At 41.9% G+C, this 14,246-nt stretch overlaps 1 protein-coding gene across 7 annotated transcripts in view; it reads right to left on the bottom strand.

Moving 5' to 3' along the window:
• Window positions 1–8,482: 8,482 nt before the first annotated feature.
• The window catches only part of fgfr2 (fibroblast growth factor receptor 2), a 38,660-nt gene continuing 32,896 nt past the window's right edge, over window positions 8,483–14,246 (bottom strand). For all 7 annotated transcript variants that reach the window (XM_040034462.1, XM_040034465.1, XM_040034460.1 and 4 more), the window contains 4 exons: window positions 13,912–13,982; window positions 11,336–11,473; window positions 10,679–10,784; window positions 8,483–9,288 (listed from right to left, as the gene is read on the bottom strand). In XM_040034462.1, coding sequence (XP_039890396.1) covers window positions 9,124–9,288; window positions 10,679–10,784; window positions 11,336–11,473; window positions 13,912–13,982 — 480 coding nt within the window. In that variant the 3' untranslated portion in view covers window positions 8,483–9,123. The remainder of the gene's footprint in view (window positions 9,289–10,678; window positions 10,785–11,335; window positions 11,474–13,911; window positions 13,983–14,246) is intronic.

The raw sequence follows: 14,246 nt of genomic DNA, 5'->3' as shown, positions 1-14,246 counted from the left end.
GGCCTTTCTCCTGTTCTCCCATGGGAATGATCCTCTGACTCTGGAGCCAAAGAATTTTTAGCAAAGTACCAATGGTTTATTTTCGCAGCCCTCTCTGGTGTGTCTCAGCCTAGCGCCTAACCAGCTCAACCCAGCCTGGCTCCGTGCAGCTCACGGAGCAGTTCAGGAAGGGCTCGTCACACCAGATGGTAGCTCATTGTCTGCCAGCAAGAGGGTCTGAAGGCCTGGCTGCTGGCCTACAACCACAACCTCTGACAGGCGAAAGCCTCGGGCCCTTCTAAACCAGCACAAAGCACCTTTTCAGGGGCCCTCTCTCCTTTTTCTCCCCCTTCTCAATGCTCAGCCAGGGGCCGGCTACCTCATGGAGCCTGGGAGGGAATGTATTCACTGTAAAAACAGGCTGAAGTTCAATCTTCAGATTCATATGTTCCCAACTGTAGCAAAAGGACAAGGCTGGACAGTAATATCACTGACGCACACACAGGTTTAGCATGTAGAAGAGGTAGAAGCAGAGCACTAGTGTATTATTGATCAGCGCTTCATTGATCTGTAGTGTAGAGAAAGACTTGCTGTAGCAGATCTGACTCTCTAAGAAACCCAAGTTCTTTCTCTGAAAATTTGAGAAATGGATGAATGTGTCATGCCTAGAGGAGATGGATTCTGACCTGCAAATGAACTCACAACACGCATTGTGTCTAAGTTTAAGCCAAAGACACACCTTGAACCATTTGCCCTTCTGTGCGCGTTTGCAAACCAATGTCAATGGCAAAGCTGCGCCTACACCCATCATTGTTTCTGTATAAAATTAAAAAAACAGCGATTCATAATGTTGCAACACTGCACAATTGGCAGGTGGCAGCAAACGCAAAAAGAAAGAAGCAAGAAGCTGCAGACCCAAAAGCCTTTGAGGTAAGTGATTAAGTCAGTAGCTATAATTATCTCGTCTTGCCTGGGCAGGACAGAGTGGGCTCTTGTTGTTTCTAAGCAGACAGGCAGGTAGAAAGGCATATCACTCACTGTACACTTTTATTTAATGACCTCCTTACTGTAAAGAATGAGAACAAGAGAGGGAGAAGTTTCCCTGTACCTGCCCCCAAACTTTCAGCAGTATGCAATCACGCAAGCCATATAAGTCAGAGAGACAGGGAGGGAGGGGGCGTGGGGGTAATTCGCCGGGAAAGAAAGAGCAAAGGAAGGGAAATAAGGAGGGAGACACAAACACAGGCAGCAAAAAGAACCAACAAACCATTGAAAGCATATCTGAAATTGACAAATTGAGTAGAGGGGGGTGAAAGGAAATGAACTGTGCTGGCATTCAGAGAAACAGTCGACTTGTTGTTAGCTAGGAAAGAGCGATGCAGGTGAAAAGGGGGAGGAGGGTCTTCGGGTGATTTATTTCCCTTGTGATTTATACCCCGTCCGTCACCATGGCATTGTCATGGTGATCATTTGTTATTTAGATTGCAAAAACAGTCCACCTGACAAAGGTAGGCGCCAACTTTTGCAGCTGACTATGTGCAAACTTGGTTGGAAATTTTATGCACTACACAGTGTTGCTTAGAGCTTATTGTATATAAATGCTTTGCAAGAAGAAATATATCCATTTTGTTCTGAATGACAAAAAGTTGAATGTTGAAATCTTAATTCCTCCTTAGGAAGTACTTTTGGCTCTTAATCATGCATGTGACAATTCTCTCTTTCACTCTTACCTTTTTGGAGAGTAAAACGATTCGAACCTCCCAGTTCTATCAATCCTGTCCTCCCTTCACTCACTTCCTGCTTTTCCTCCCCGTCTCCCCCTCGTCGTCTTCCTCCTCATGCGTCAAAGTGTGTGTCTGGACTCTTGGGAGTCATCGCTCTGACGAACTGCCCTCCTGAACAGTTTTCAATTAAACATCGTTTATGGGCACTTTTTTTTTTATTGGCATGGGTCTGTGTTTACTCATGACAGCAGCAGCTCTGGAGTGGTTAACAACCCTGCTTATACACTTCCATTTATCTCCATCCAGTCTGTCTCCTGTCACGGAGACCAGAGGAGGCAAAACACTCTTTACAATGTACAGCCTTTTTTTTTTTTTTAGTATGTCTTCCTGTCAGTAATATACTGCATTTTCTGTTCAGCTGACATTATACAAGGAAAGAACAGGAGTTTAACTCTAAACCTGCTCATGCATATTTCTTTGAATTTTGCTGTTTCTTCTTTTTTTTTTAAACTTTTCCACATTACAGTAACTCAAAAGAACAAGACACTTCTCCACTGTGACTCTAGATTGACCTCGTGTCCCTACATACCCAGAAGTCAGCGATGCAGAAAGAAAACAGAATAAAATGATGAATATACAGTAACATATAACAGCTCTACAGAATGAACCACAGTTTTAGGGGACAAATAATAATAAATAATAAATAACAAATAATAATAAGCCATTAAAATAACAGTAACAGGCCAGTAGAGGTGGGTGGATCAGTCCAAATATTGCCAGTAGATAGATTTGTTTTTACTCTCTATCCTGTCATTTCAGTACGTAGCCGACTGAATTGTGTTGAATAAAGGTATTTCATGCACCATGACAAACATTTGAACCTTTTTCTGTTGACTGTCACGTCTATTTGATTTATAGCCTATAACACATTTAAACCACAAAGGTTGACCCAGACTGCTTTAGAGACCAGCACAAGTCTCCAAAAAACCCAGATTCAAAATACATGAAAAGCTTTTGAAAGGTGTTTTGTTGTGTTAACTAACTATTGTGGAGTAAGTAAAAATAATCATAAAAATGTGTTCAGAATTTGCAGATTGATGATGATTTATTTAGTTATGACACACTGATCTACCTTTATAAGCTGCCTTTATAGGGTAGAAGTATCTGTATGGCCCTGTAGTTTCTTGGTATCGACTCAACTATCAAATTTTATAGGATTGCACAGCATTATAAGCCATTTTAAATCCTCATTTGTAATTTCTCCACTAACAAGTTTGCAGTCTGCCCAGACCTCTGATCTTTTGGATATTTCTTTATGGGAGAAGTATAGAACAACTGTAAGTAAGAGTTACACTGTACACACTAATACTCAGGAACTGGGTATTTTAAATTGTTGCAAATCGAAAGTGCAATTGTAGTTATAATCCCCCCCCCAAAAAAAAAACAAAAACATCTTTGCCTTAGTCACAGTGCACAGAATGAAAAATCCTGCCACTGGAAAACCCACGTTTGACACCTTGGCAGGTAATCATCAGAGTACGTCAGGGTTTAAGGCTTTTGATGTCACTGCTGACTTCATGACTGTAAGACAAGACACAGGGGGATTTGTCTGACTGATGGGGTGAGTGTGATTGGCATCACTAGGCAGGGAACATTATGACTAAGCCCATTTATAGAACACACCCAGAGCTGTAAAATATGCCGTATTATCCCAGTGTAACAAACTTCACTGTTTTGGACTCCAATATAATTTTGCAAGTGCGTGTGAAACAAAACTAGCTCTATTTTCTGTAGTGGGCAATAATTAACTCTCTTACAACACACATTGTTACTCTCCTGACTCCTGCTTAGTCAACAAACACAAGTAATCTAAACTCTTCTGCAAGATGTTAGTTTTGGAGTTCTATCCCATTATCTTCCTCTAAACAATTTAGTTTCAACTCTTCTTTTTGCTATGATTACACTCCAAGAGCCGTTACCTCAGACCTTCAGACGTAGCAGAGTCAGCATATAAACTAACTGGAAGTGGAATTTGTGAATTACAGATGCTCTGACACAACCGTGCCGTTAGCGAATGTTTAGAAGATCCCACGGGGCAACAAAACACACACATCCCACATCCACACGTACATGCAGGCACATACTCGACTTGTTTATCCTTCCATGCAGAACTAGACACGGTGCCTTGCAAGCCCTTAATCAAACACAAGTAGACCCCTCCCTCTCGTGAGCACTGACCTAGCAATGAACCATTCATCTGCTACACAGCGCAAATGGTAGGTTGAGAACTTCAGCCTTGTCAGCTAACTGGTCAATGGGAAGAACTTTACTAAAATATCTGCTTCAAAGGTTGGGTATAAAATAATAAGATTAAGTTGGCGGTGGAGAGCGGATGGATGCCTTCTACTCAAAAATAGGATTTTGCCACTGATGAGGCAAAGCTGGATTTTGATGAGTGGTGAGAGTGTCTCTCAGGATTAAGTCGCGGATATGGAGGTCACCCGCCCACTTTGTTAACTTTAAGTCAGCCACCGCCATCCTGGTAGCTGACCCTTTCTCCTCAATCCGGGTCGTTGGGGTCTTATCTCTTGTGGATGTGGGCTCCTCTGGCTTCACACAAAGCCTTATGTTGACATTCCAGAGGACCGAGCCTTGTGCAAACACAACGGGCCTCGCCAGATGGCTAGGCCAGGGAGAGCAGAGCAAGATGAAGGACGCAGAGAATCAAGTACAAGGTGGAAAGGCAGAATCAAAGTGAAAACCACTTTTACCACCAAAATGTTAGGCAACACTAGTAAATCATCCGCCTGTCACACTGCCAGATGGCCTCAATTTCAACCTTGTAGCAAATGAAGTGTCCTGTCCTGCAAAAAAACACCCACTTTCACTTTTGAACATAAAGGGGTCAGCTTGTGTCCACTGGCAGCGGCCCCATCTCCCTAAAATTGGTCAAAGCTAATATTTGAGGGTCAGTGGGTTAAGCTTCAAGACATTAGGCACCCAAACTCCTTCAGGGCTTTGGCCAGGGGTGATGGCTTGTTTTTATTGATGGAGGGCAAGAAAATACCAATGCTAGTTGAGTCCTTGGTACATTTTCACTGGATGAGGGCAGTGTGGAGTTTATAAACCATAAACATCCACAGACAATGAAATATCAGTACGACTCTAAATACAGATAATCTTGTTGGTTGTCATATAATTAATCTAGGATTGCCAGACAAATGCATAGTTCATTTCTGATTACTCAAAATGCCTCTGAATACAGCTAAATAAATTCAAAATCAATCAGGGCAAAGAATTTTATTTAAACATACCTGATATTTGATAAGTGCAAATTAAACACGAGCTCTAAGATTCATTTGGTTCCCAGGCTCTCGCATCACCGAGTTATTGGTAACCAAAATACTTATTTCTACCTACGTCACTGACAATGCATAAGCAGACCTGATAATGTATTTCTTGATAGAACATGCCCTATAGAAAATCAGATGACGTGTATTTGTTTCACATTAATGCTGTGACATCTCAGAGGGCATTTTGTCAAGTTGGAACAATCTAATCCTCTATTTGGTCTCCATGGAGTCCCCCCCGCCTCCCTGCCTCTGCAGCACAATAGGCAGTCATTCTGATAAAAGTCTGCAAAAGCCAGTGTGGATATCCGGCTGCCTTTCTCTTCTCTCTACCCCTTTAATGAGGGTGTATGTTGCTAAGGTTTATCCTGCCACTCTTTCTTTCCAAACCCCCTCTAGTCCTCTGTAGCTGCTTTCATCCCCGTTATTCTATGGAAAAAGAGGAATGTTTTCTGACTGACTATCTGACTTTTTCCTCCAAGCCCTTTTCAGGTTCCGGAGACATGAGGGGACACGTCTGTTAGAGGAAGGCTTGGAACTAAAGTTTGTATTTTTATTCACAACAAGTTGAAGCTTGGTAACAGAGGGGGTGGATTCCTGGTTTATGTAAAAAAAAAAAAAATGCTTTAGTGTGTATGATGGAGGTTTTAGTCAATCTTCTTCTTCTTCTTCTTCTTCTTTTTTAAATGTTCATCCATCCACAAAATGAACTGTAGCAACTAGAGTTGGGTATCTTTCACATTTGAACTGTTACCAGTACCTACAATTTAGTACATTCATATTCTCTAAAATAATACATTTTACACATAACACCAGCTACCTTGGTCACTGTTTGACAGTGTGTCTAATGTTGACATCAGTCCCTGTTCGCATACTGCAATATTAAATAGAAATGTTAGAGTCTTTGCCTTTGAAAGTTTGCTAATATACTGCCTGTTTACGATAAATAGCATTGTTATAAGAAATTTCTGTGCCGCTAGTCAAAAGATATCAACCTATTTCTCAGACAACAACTTATCCAACTACCTAACGGCCAGATGTGGATAGGGTGGCCGCACTTACAGTTTCATCTTTATCATCATTAACCATGGGTTAAGCTTCCTCTACGATGACACACATGTGCTAACGTTAGCTGTAGGTCTGTATCCAACATGGTAGACTCTTCACATTGTATATTTTGTATTTGACCAGTATTTCTTCAGATTGAATGTGTTGCCATGGTCGGCTTTGCGTTGTGTAAGATAAATGTGTTGAATTGTAAAAAGTTAAACCACACTTAGACTTTCAGGATGCCACCATTGCTCTTTGAGTTTGTCTGGTTTCTTGCAAACATTGTCTTTACCTTTCAAAGCTGTAAGGTGACTGGTGTTGTGAATAAAACTCAATTGAACTAAATTCAGTTTCAGCATGCGTGCTATTACATGGGCTTCCTCTTTTTCTTCCTCTGACCCAGGTCTACTCTGTACCCAAAAACTTAGTAGGTTTAAATAGGTGTTTAGTAGAACCGACATAATTCAGTCAGTAGACTAAAAAGTAAAAGTTAGGTACACAGTCCTGCAAGTAACTTTGGTCAGTAATGTTTCATATAGCTAACAAGTTCATATTTAGCAGTTAATTTTTCACTAAATAATTCTCTGAATCATTATCGTAAGCTACTTTATGGTTATTGTTAATAAGAAAAAGTTAACACAGCATGCTAACAATATTCTTTTTAGCTAGCACAACAGCTGTTAGCATAGTTGACTGTTGTTGCCTCACTGGGTTTTTCTATAACCCATCGGCTGTGTGTGTGCGTGCAAGCTAACCACTATTAGCCAAATGCAACCAAATCCACATCTGCCACTAACAATCACACTTGCTAATAGATCAGCTTTGATTATCTTACATCAAATAAGGTCAGACAACTGAATCCGTTGATTTAAATCTATACTGATAAGAATAAAATGGAAATCAATTAGCTAATCAGAACATTAGAAGGCTAACAGACTCTTCGGCTGATCAGAGTCAGACGGATAGAGACGCAGAGGAAAGCTATCAAGAGAATGAGGAGTCCCCAATTCATTAACAAAACTGCCGGTATAACCACTGGCACAAATCCAATATCTAATTTGATCAGGTTTACTCCGAGTTTGTGATGAGCTCAGAGGTTTTGCATCTGGACAGCTTCTATCAGAAATGAAACAGAAAAACGTCATCTGCCTGTTCATAGAGCCCCTGTACATGTGTGCAGTTTGTGTGATTTAATGGCTGACAGAGTAACAAATTCCTCTCTTTACATAGTAAGCAAAGAATCCAAGCATACCAGTAGTAACAGCTAAATCAACTCTACCCTTATCAGATACAAAGCGAAAAGATATTTAGGTCAGAGGAGAGTGCAGCTGTACAACACAATGTGCAGTGTTAGGAAAACCAAACAAAGTGCCACTTGCTGCAAAACTAATCAACTTCACACTGAAAAAATTTCAAAAAGCCAAACATTGGGTCGTGATATCTTTTTTTCCATCATTTATTTCGCAAATGTGGCATAAACACTTGCAAAACAACATCTTAAAGTTGGTCCAGTAAAAAAAAAAAAAAAAAACCAACAACAAAAATAAAATAAAATAAACCACTTTTATGATTTAACACTTTGTTTTTCAGCTTTCAATTCTGTCACGGAAATTTAAAACCTATATCTAGTCAAACTGAGGGAGCAGACTGCTGGTATGCATTTCCAAATTCTTATGTATTTCAATCATATATAAATATCCAGTAATCTTATTTCCTAAAGCATTGCTAAGAACGACTGGATAGAAATGCCATTAAGATCTACATAAGAAAGGGATTAGCTGACTATAAAATGTACAGTTTTTCGAAAAATTTAACTTAATATTCACATTCATATATAAAACTTACAAAACCTGGATCTTTCAAACCCACTAAAAATAGTTTTTTTCCTGTTACTGTTGAAAGATCATTTTAAATTACCATACATTTTTAATGGATTATTTATGTATTATCAGCATCATTAATGTCATAATTTCTTCCATATTATTTTTTATATTTTTTGATTCATTAAAAAAAAAAAAAAAAAAAAAAAGTCAATAAATTAACATGCTACCTCGGTCCCTGAAAGCCAATACTCGACTGTGTTACTGGGTGAGTGTGAGACAGGTGTTTGTGTGTATTAAAGTGTGTATCCGTGTGTGCGTGTGTGTGGCGAGAAACATAGAACACATAACCTGTTAGCACACCTGCTTTCAACTCATATAGGGGGTGGTCGGGGTGAGGGTGGGGGTTATATCCAAGTCCATACAAAAAATAATTCATTGTAAATATATAATATATTTTTATACATATTTGAATATATTTACAAATATACCCAGCACTATACATTATACTGTGTATTTTTTTTCCTCCAGGATAGTTGGGAAGGTTTATCAATAAAACTGAAAAAGAAATGCATTAATATTACAAAATAAACAGAAGTTTTGCTTTTTTTAATATTTGCTCTCCACCTATTCTTCTGTTTTGTTAGTCGCAGCTCTGTCTCTTAGTCCATTTCCTATTTGCCGTCCTCTTCTGGTCCCTTGTTTTTTCCACAAGTTCACATGAACCCATACATTCTTCCAGGAGTACACAACAGTCTTGGGATGCCAGCCACTGGAATTGGACCACCAAACATTGTTGATTGCAAAAAAGGAGAAAAAAAACACTCTGGGTATAAACATGAGAACCAAAATGAAAAATCTCTGTTTATATCAAGAGAGGAAGAGGAGAAGAGTCCCTTGGGAACATCACTTCATTCAGTCAGTACAAAAAGGCTTCTTTAAGGTCCCTATCCTCTCCTTTAAGACCTCATGTGAGCATGTCCTATATTTATATATAAAGTGTGAGCGTATGGCAGTATGAGAGTGTGACAGCAGCGCTGCCACCACCCAGTCCTGTCTGGGCCCATTAGTCCACCGGGAGCCACAGGAGGTGATGGGGAGGGCGGGTGGAGGAAATTTGGAGCGTGTTGTAAGACTCCAACAGGTAGGATTAGGGTAGGTCGAGGGTATCAAACTAGGTGGACGAGGGTGGATGAGGGCTCATGTTTTGACATTCCCGTTGATGTGCTGGTACTTGGGGAGGCAGGGCTCGTCCGGTAATGGGTCGTGGGAAAACACGGAGTCGTCGCCGGAGGAGCAGGAGCTCCGAGTGTCGGGGAAGCTGGGGGAATACTGCTCTGTTGGGGCGCACAGGTCCAGATACTCCTGCAGACACAGAGAGAGGAAAGGGAGGGTTGGGTGAGATCGCTTACACGCAGAACAAAGGGAAGGAACGTTTCGAAGACGTAAGAGGAAGAAGATCTAGAACAAACACAAGAACGCAAATTTCGTGCTGAAATCCAGTCGACGGGATTAGGGACTTTCCAGAGCATTGGGAGAGCAGTGGAGTAGAAGAGTATCACCTTTATTATGGTATTTATCCAAATCCTGGGAGGACTTATGAAATGAAACAGAAAAAAATGCAATCTTAAACTGGATACTGTATGAAAATATTTGCAGGAATAATAGGTAATAAAGTGAACGTTGGACTGCTGACTGAGCTTGAAGCTAGCAGGGCCGACCTGGACGCATTTTCCGTCCACCACAGAGTGGTTTGAGATGGATAGGATTTGGGGACAAGAGGATACATTTAGAGAAGAAAACTTGGGTAGGGATGTGGCATAAACCTCAATCTCACTTCACTCCAAACAGATCTGATATCTGACACTGAAGCGCCAGACATAAGTACTACAAGATTGTTGGGAAAAAAAATAAAGAAACTGGCAGAGCACAGCTAAATGAAAACGAAATAAGATGGAAAGCTGTTATTAATTTTTGACTTTAGCCAGCATTGGGAAGTCGTTTTGGTCTTTTCTGTCGGCCGAGGCAGCCTTCTTCCCCCCCTTTTTTTTCCTCCCAGTCTTTCATGGCTGTTATTGGGACAAGTTGTGAGGAGGAAGAGTTCTTGGGGTTTTGTAGAAAATGAGCACTGGCTTCCATTTTCCCAGCTCAACACGAAAAGGCTCATATTACTAAAGATCTCCACATCTGCCAGCGGTTTGGGGTAAAAGGGAAAGGATGGAGAGGGGGAAAAAAAGCAAGAAAAAGACGCTTTATTACATTTCAAAAGTTCAAACTCAAAGTGGGGCTTTGCTGGCATAAATTCCTGAAGCTCGAGCTCCAGAGAAGACGAGTCCTGACAGCTTTCCATCGACGGCCTCTTTTCAGGTCGGCACTCGGATATCACACGAGACAGGAAGGGGAATGGAAAAAATAGTGGGCCGTCATAAGGAGCAAAGTATGGATTTGATGATTGGGCAACTTTACTTGGCCGTAGCAACTATGTTAGGCCTGGATCAAATCATCTGGCCCCTTTTTTTCGGTCACTATTTAGGCCTTATTTCAATAATGTCGCGGCTAATGCACAAAAATCCTTATGCAACATTTTTCTGACACATGCATGCATTGGCAAGAGCGTAATTTGGTTTGGATGGAGAAGCTTGTGTATCATATTATTATTTTATTGCTATGGAATGCTCAACTCCCATTTGCCAGCAAGGTTTATGTAGTGTGAATTCTGACCACCCAGAAATCAAGAAGACAGGGCTGCGCTCACCTCATTGGTGCTCAGGGTTAGGATGCGATCCAGATCCTCTACTAGCTGCTTGAAGGTGGGTCTCTGGGATGAGATGGCATGCCAGCAATCTTTCATCATCATGTACCTGAAAAAGAGATAATTATGGTCAATTTATTAAAAGAAAAACTCTGGGGATGAAGGGAAGGACAGCAAATTGTTTAGGGAAGTATACAGTAAGCTGCTCACTCAGATTTCTCCATTATCAAAGAAAAAAAACAAAAACTGCAGACTCTGACATTATTTTTTTTTTTCCCACATTGTGAAGCCCTGCTGTTGATTAGAAACATGTCTCTCAGTGTTTTGGATTTATTTTAATACTATAATGTGTACTCTCTGTTTATCCGCCTCTGCTATTCCACCATCAGCCCTCTCGCTGTGGCACCGCCGCAGAAACTGTGCCATTGTCTGCTGACTGCAGAGGTCTCATTGTGAATGAGGACACTGATAGCAGACAGGCACAGCTGTGCAGAAGCCCGACTGAGTGGACACAGAGCCGCGTAGTCATGGATCTGATGGGAGACTGGGTTGGCATTCAGTCTCGATGCACGACGTGATGTGTATTTTGGTAGCAGCTCAGTTAGAGAATATGTGCTTTTCGCAGAAAAAAAAAAAAAAAAAAAAAGAAGCGAAACTTACAGCTCGTTGGTGCAGTTTCCGGGCTTGTCCATGCGATGGCCCTCTTTAAGCAACTTGAAGAGCTCCTCAACGGGGATGCCAGGGTAGGGTGAGCCCCCTAGGGTGAAGATCTCCCACATCAGCACCCCAAATGACCAGCTGGCAACACAAGAATGAACATATATACACATTAACATATTAACCAGGGTGTTTAAGAATGACTAGAGCAGGAAATATATATCTGTGTAAATAGTGCTCCAGAATTTGCAAACCAGTACAAATGTCCTTAAGCTTCTTATCATTTACATACATAACATTTACTTGGCTATGGGTTAGAAAATTACGACAGTGTGACAGCCGTGGTGTCAATGCCCTCTTTCTGTTGTCCAATGACTCGTGGTTCAAACGCACTGCCAGTGCTACTCTGGCCCCGATCTCAATGATGGCTTTTGTTCCCGGCTGGCCAGTTGCACAGACTCGCATTGTCCGATCGCACCACACCAAAACAAACACTGGACCACCCACTATTGACAAAAGAGCCAGAAAAGACAAAAGAACTCCAGAGATGGCTGGTGACTATTAATTTTTAACTACTTCCTCATTGCAGCATCCGGTTGTTAAACATCATCGGCTTTCATGCTGCTGATGTCATCATCGCGTACCGAGCGTTTCAAATGAATCATTCGAGCAATGACAGCACGCTTGATTCATGTTCACCCAATGGCTGCAGCTATTGTAACGTGCAGACACATTTGACAAAACGCAGTGTGTGCACATGCATTCAGGCAACCACAATCTGTGTTAGTGGTCTAACTAGGCAAGTATGCACAGAGAGGCAGGTTGGGCATTTATCAGGATCTTCCATCTGTTTACACAACCAGCCAGCCAGGTTTCTTCTCTGCTCTATCACTGCACTTGTTGACACACTCATTTCTCCTTTCTGAGATTGTAACCATCGCTCAGCGCTTGTTGGGGAGAACAAGTTTGTGTCTACTTGCAGTCAGCCATGACGTACCAAACAAAGCAACACGCTTGGGGTCAATTTACCTGACCTGGAATGCGGCCAGGTGGATCTGTATGTACTCCAGCCAACTAGATGCAGAATCTATACTTAAAAAAAACAACCAGTCAATAAACATTCAGTTGGGTTTTTTTGTTCTCTATTGTTGAAATTTCTGATGACAGAATGCAGCACAAAAACCAGAGAATAAATGAATATGCGATTCGTATGCAAATAGGAATACTCGAGGCCCTGAAAGCTGGACTGTAAAGTCCCCATTTGTCAAAACAACAGCACACGAGTTCAATTGGAATTCATGTATTCATTTAATCTGATGTCACGTATGGATCGCTTGTCATTCTGGCGACCAGCGTAAGCGCCGCTCCAACTGCACCTCTGAGAAAAAGCCAATTACTAAAAGTGAGTGATGAATCGTAATTAGCGGTGAGCTAATAAGCAGAACTACAGTGGCCACTTCATGACTGCACCCCACCCCCCATTCAGCTCCTCCCCCTTGTACTTCCTAGGGTTATTGATTGCTGCTGTGGAACACGAAGGGCATCATGTGTACTTACACATCCTTATGTGCACAAACAATACACAGAGGCACGGACAGGAAAGAAATTCTCTATCAAAGGGCTTAGACGGATAAGTGCTATATTTAGTGTGCTACTGCTGTATGACTGAAACACACACACACACATAAAGCCTCCCTTCCCAGGGGTCAGCATGCAAGGCATTTATCTAATTGCCACATACACTTTCTGCCGCCAGTGTCTGGAGCAGAAGCTTCAAACAATGCTGTCAGAACACATAAGACTCAAACACCAAAAAGAGAGGGACGCGCTTCCTTTGTTCTGTTTTTAGAATGAGTACTCTTGATCTTAAAAAGAGAGAGAGAGACAGAGACGGGTCAGCAATTCACATACCAGATGAATGAAAATAAGAAGAGTAGGGGGAAGGGGGGGGGGGGGTATTTTGATCGTGGAACTGCTCAAAAATGATGATCCACATGTTCAAAGTGTTGCTTAATAAGGAGAGGAGAGTGAAGAGGGGATGGCAGGGGGTTAAAAGAGGCTGGATGCAGGGAGGATGAGGCCTGCACGGGGAGGCTGCAGCATTGTTGCGTTTAGAGGTGCATGGGGGGCCCAAACAAGACGGGAAACTTCCGAGCAGGGCCGGAGGAGCAGGGGTGAATCAGAGGGGGAAAAGAGGAGGTGCTGGTGGGCTCCGGGTTCCTTCTAGGCCCTTTGAAGCCAGCCAGATTAGTAACACGGCATTGGCTCCAAGTCTAGCGTGAAATCCTCACTTTTGCCACAGACTGGCCACTACTGGCCCCCTACAGCCAGTCATCCCCCTCAACCTAACACTCACCAACACTGCACCAAAACCAAAAAAAAAAAAAAAAAAAAAAGCCATCACCTACCCTCTGTTCCTGTACCCCATGAAAAACAATCACTCTGACTGCAGGCTATAGAAAATAGCTGTGACAGCATCTTTTACTTTATGATAAAGCTTAATGTACCACTGATGTGAGTAAATGGATTCTGGATTATTTACAGTGGTGGGACACAGAAACACTTTGTTATATACTTACACATCACTCTGGTGTGTGTAGACCCGGTCGAAGAGTGCCTCTGGAGCCATCCACTTCACCGGGAGACGACCCTGAGGACGGACACACATACACACACACACACACACACACTCAGGTGAGAGGTCAAATAAAATGTACCCCTTAAAAGACTGCCGAGCTCTAAATTTCTTGCTTCATCAGCAAGAAATTCAAATCCCTCATGACCAGGAGATCTCATTACTCCTGGAAAAGCTGATATGTGGAAGTAGTCAAGGGAATAAGGCACTAGAGGAGCGACTGTCTAGGGGGGAATGGATTTCCCTGAGGAACGTTTACATTGTTAGGGCAATAGAGCT

Source organism: Simochromis diagramma, unplaced genomic scaffold, assembly GCF_900408965.1.
Source record: "Simochromis diagramma unplaced genomic scaffold, fSimDia1.1 OVJJ01000481.1, whole genome shotgun sequence".
NCBI lineage: Eukaryota > Metazoa > Chordata > Actinopteri > Cichliformes > Cichlidae > Simochromis > Simochromis diagramma.
This window is presented reverse-complemented; position numbering and strand designations above follow the sequence as displayed.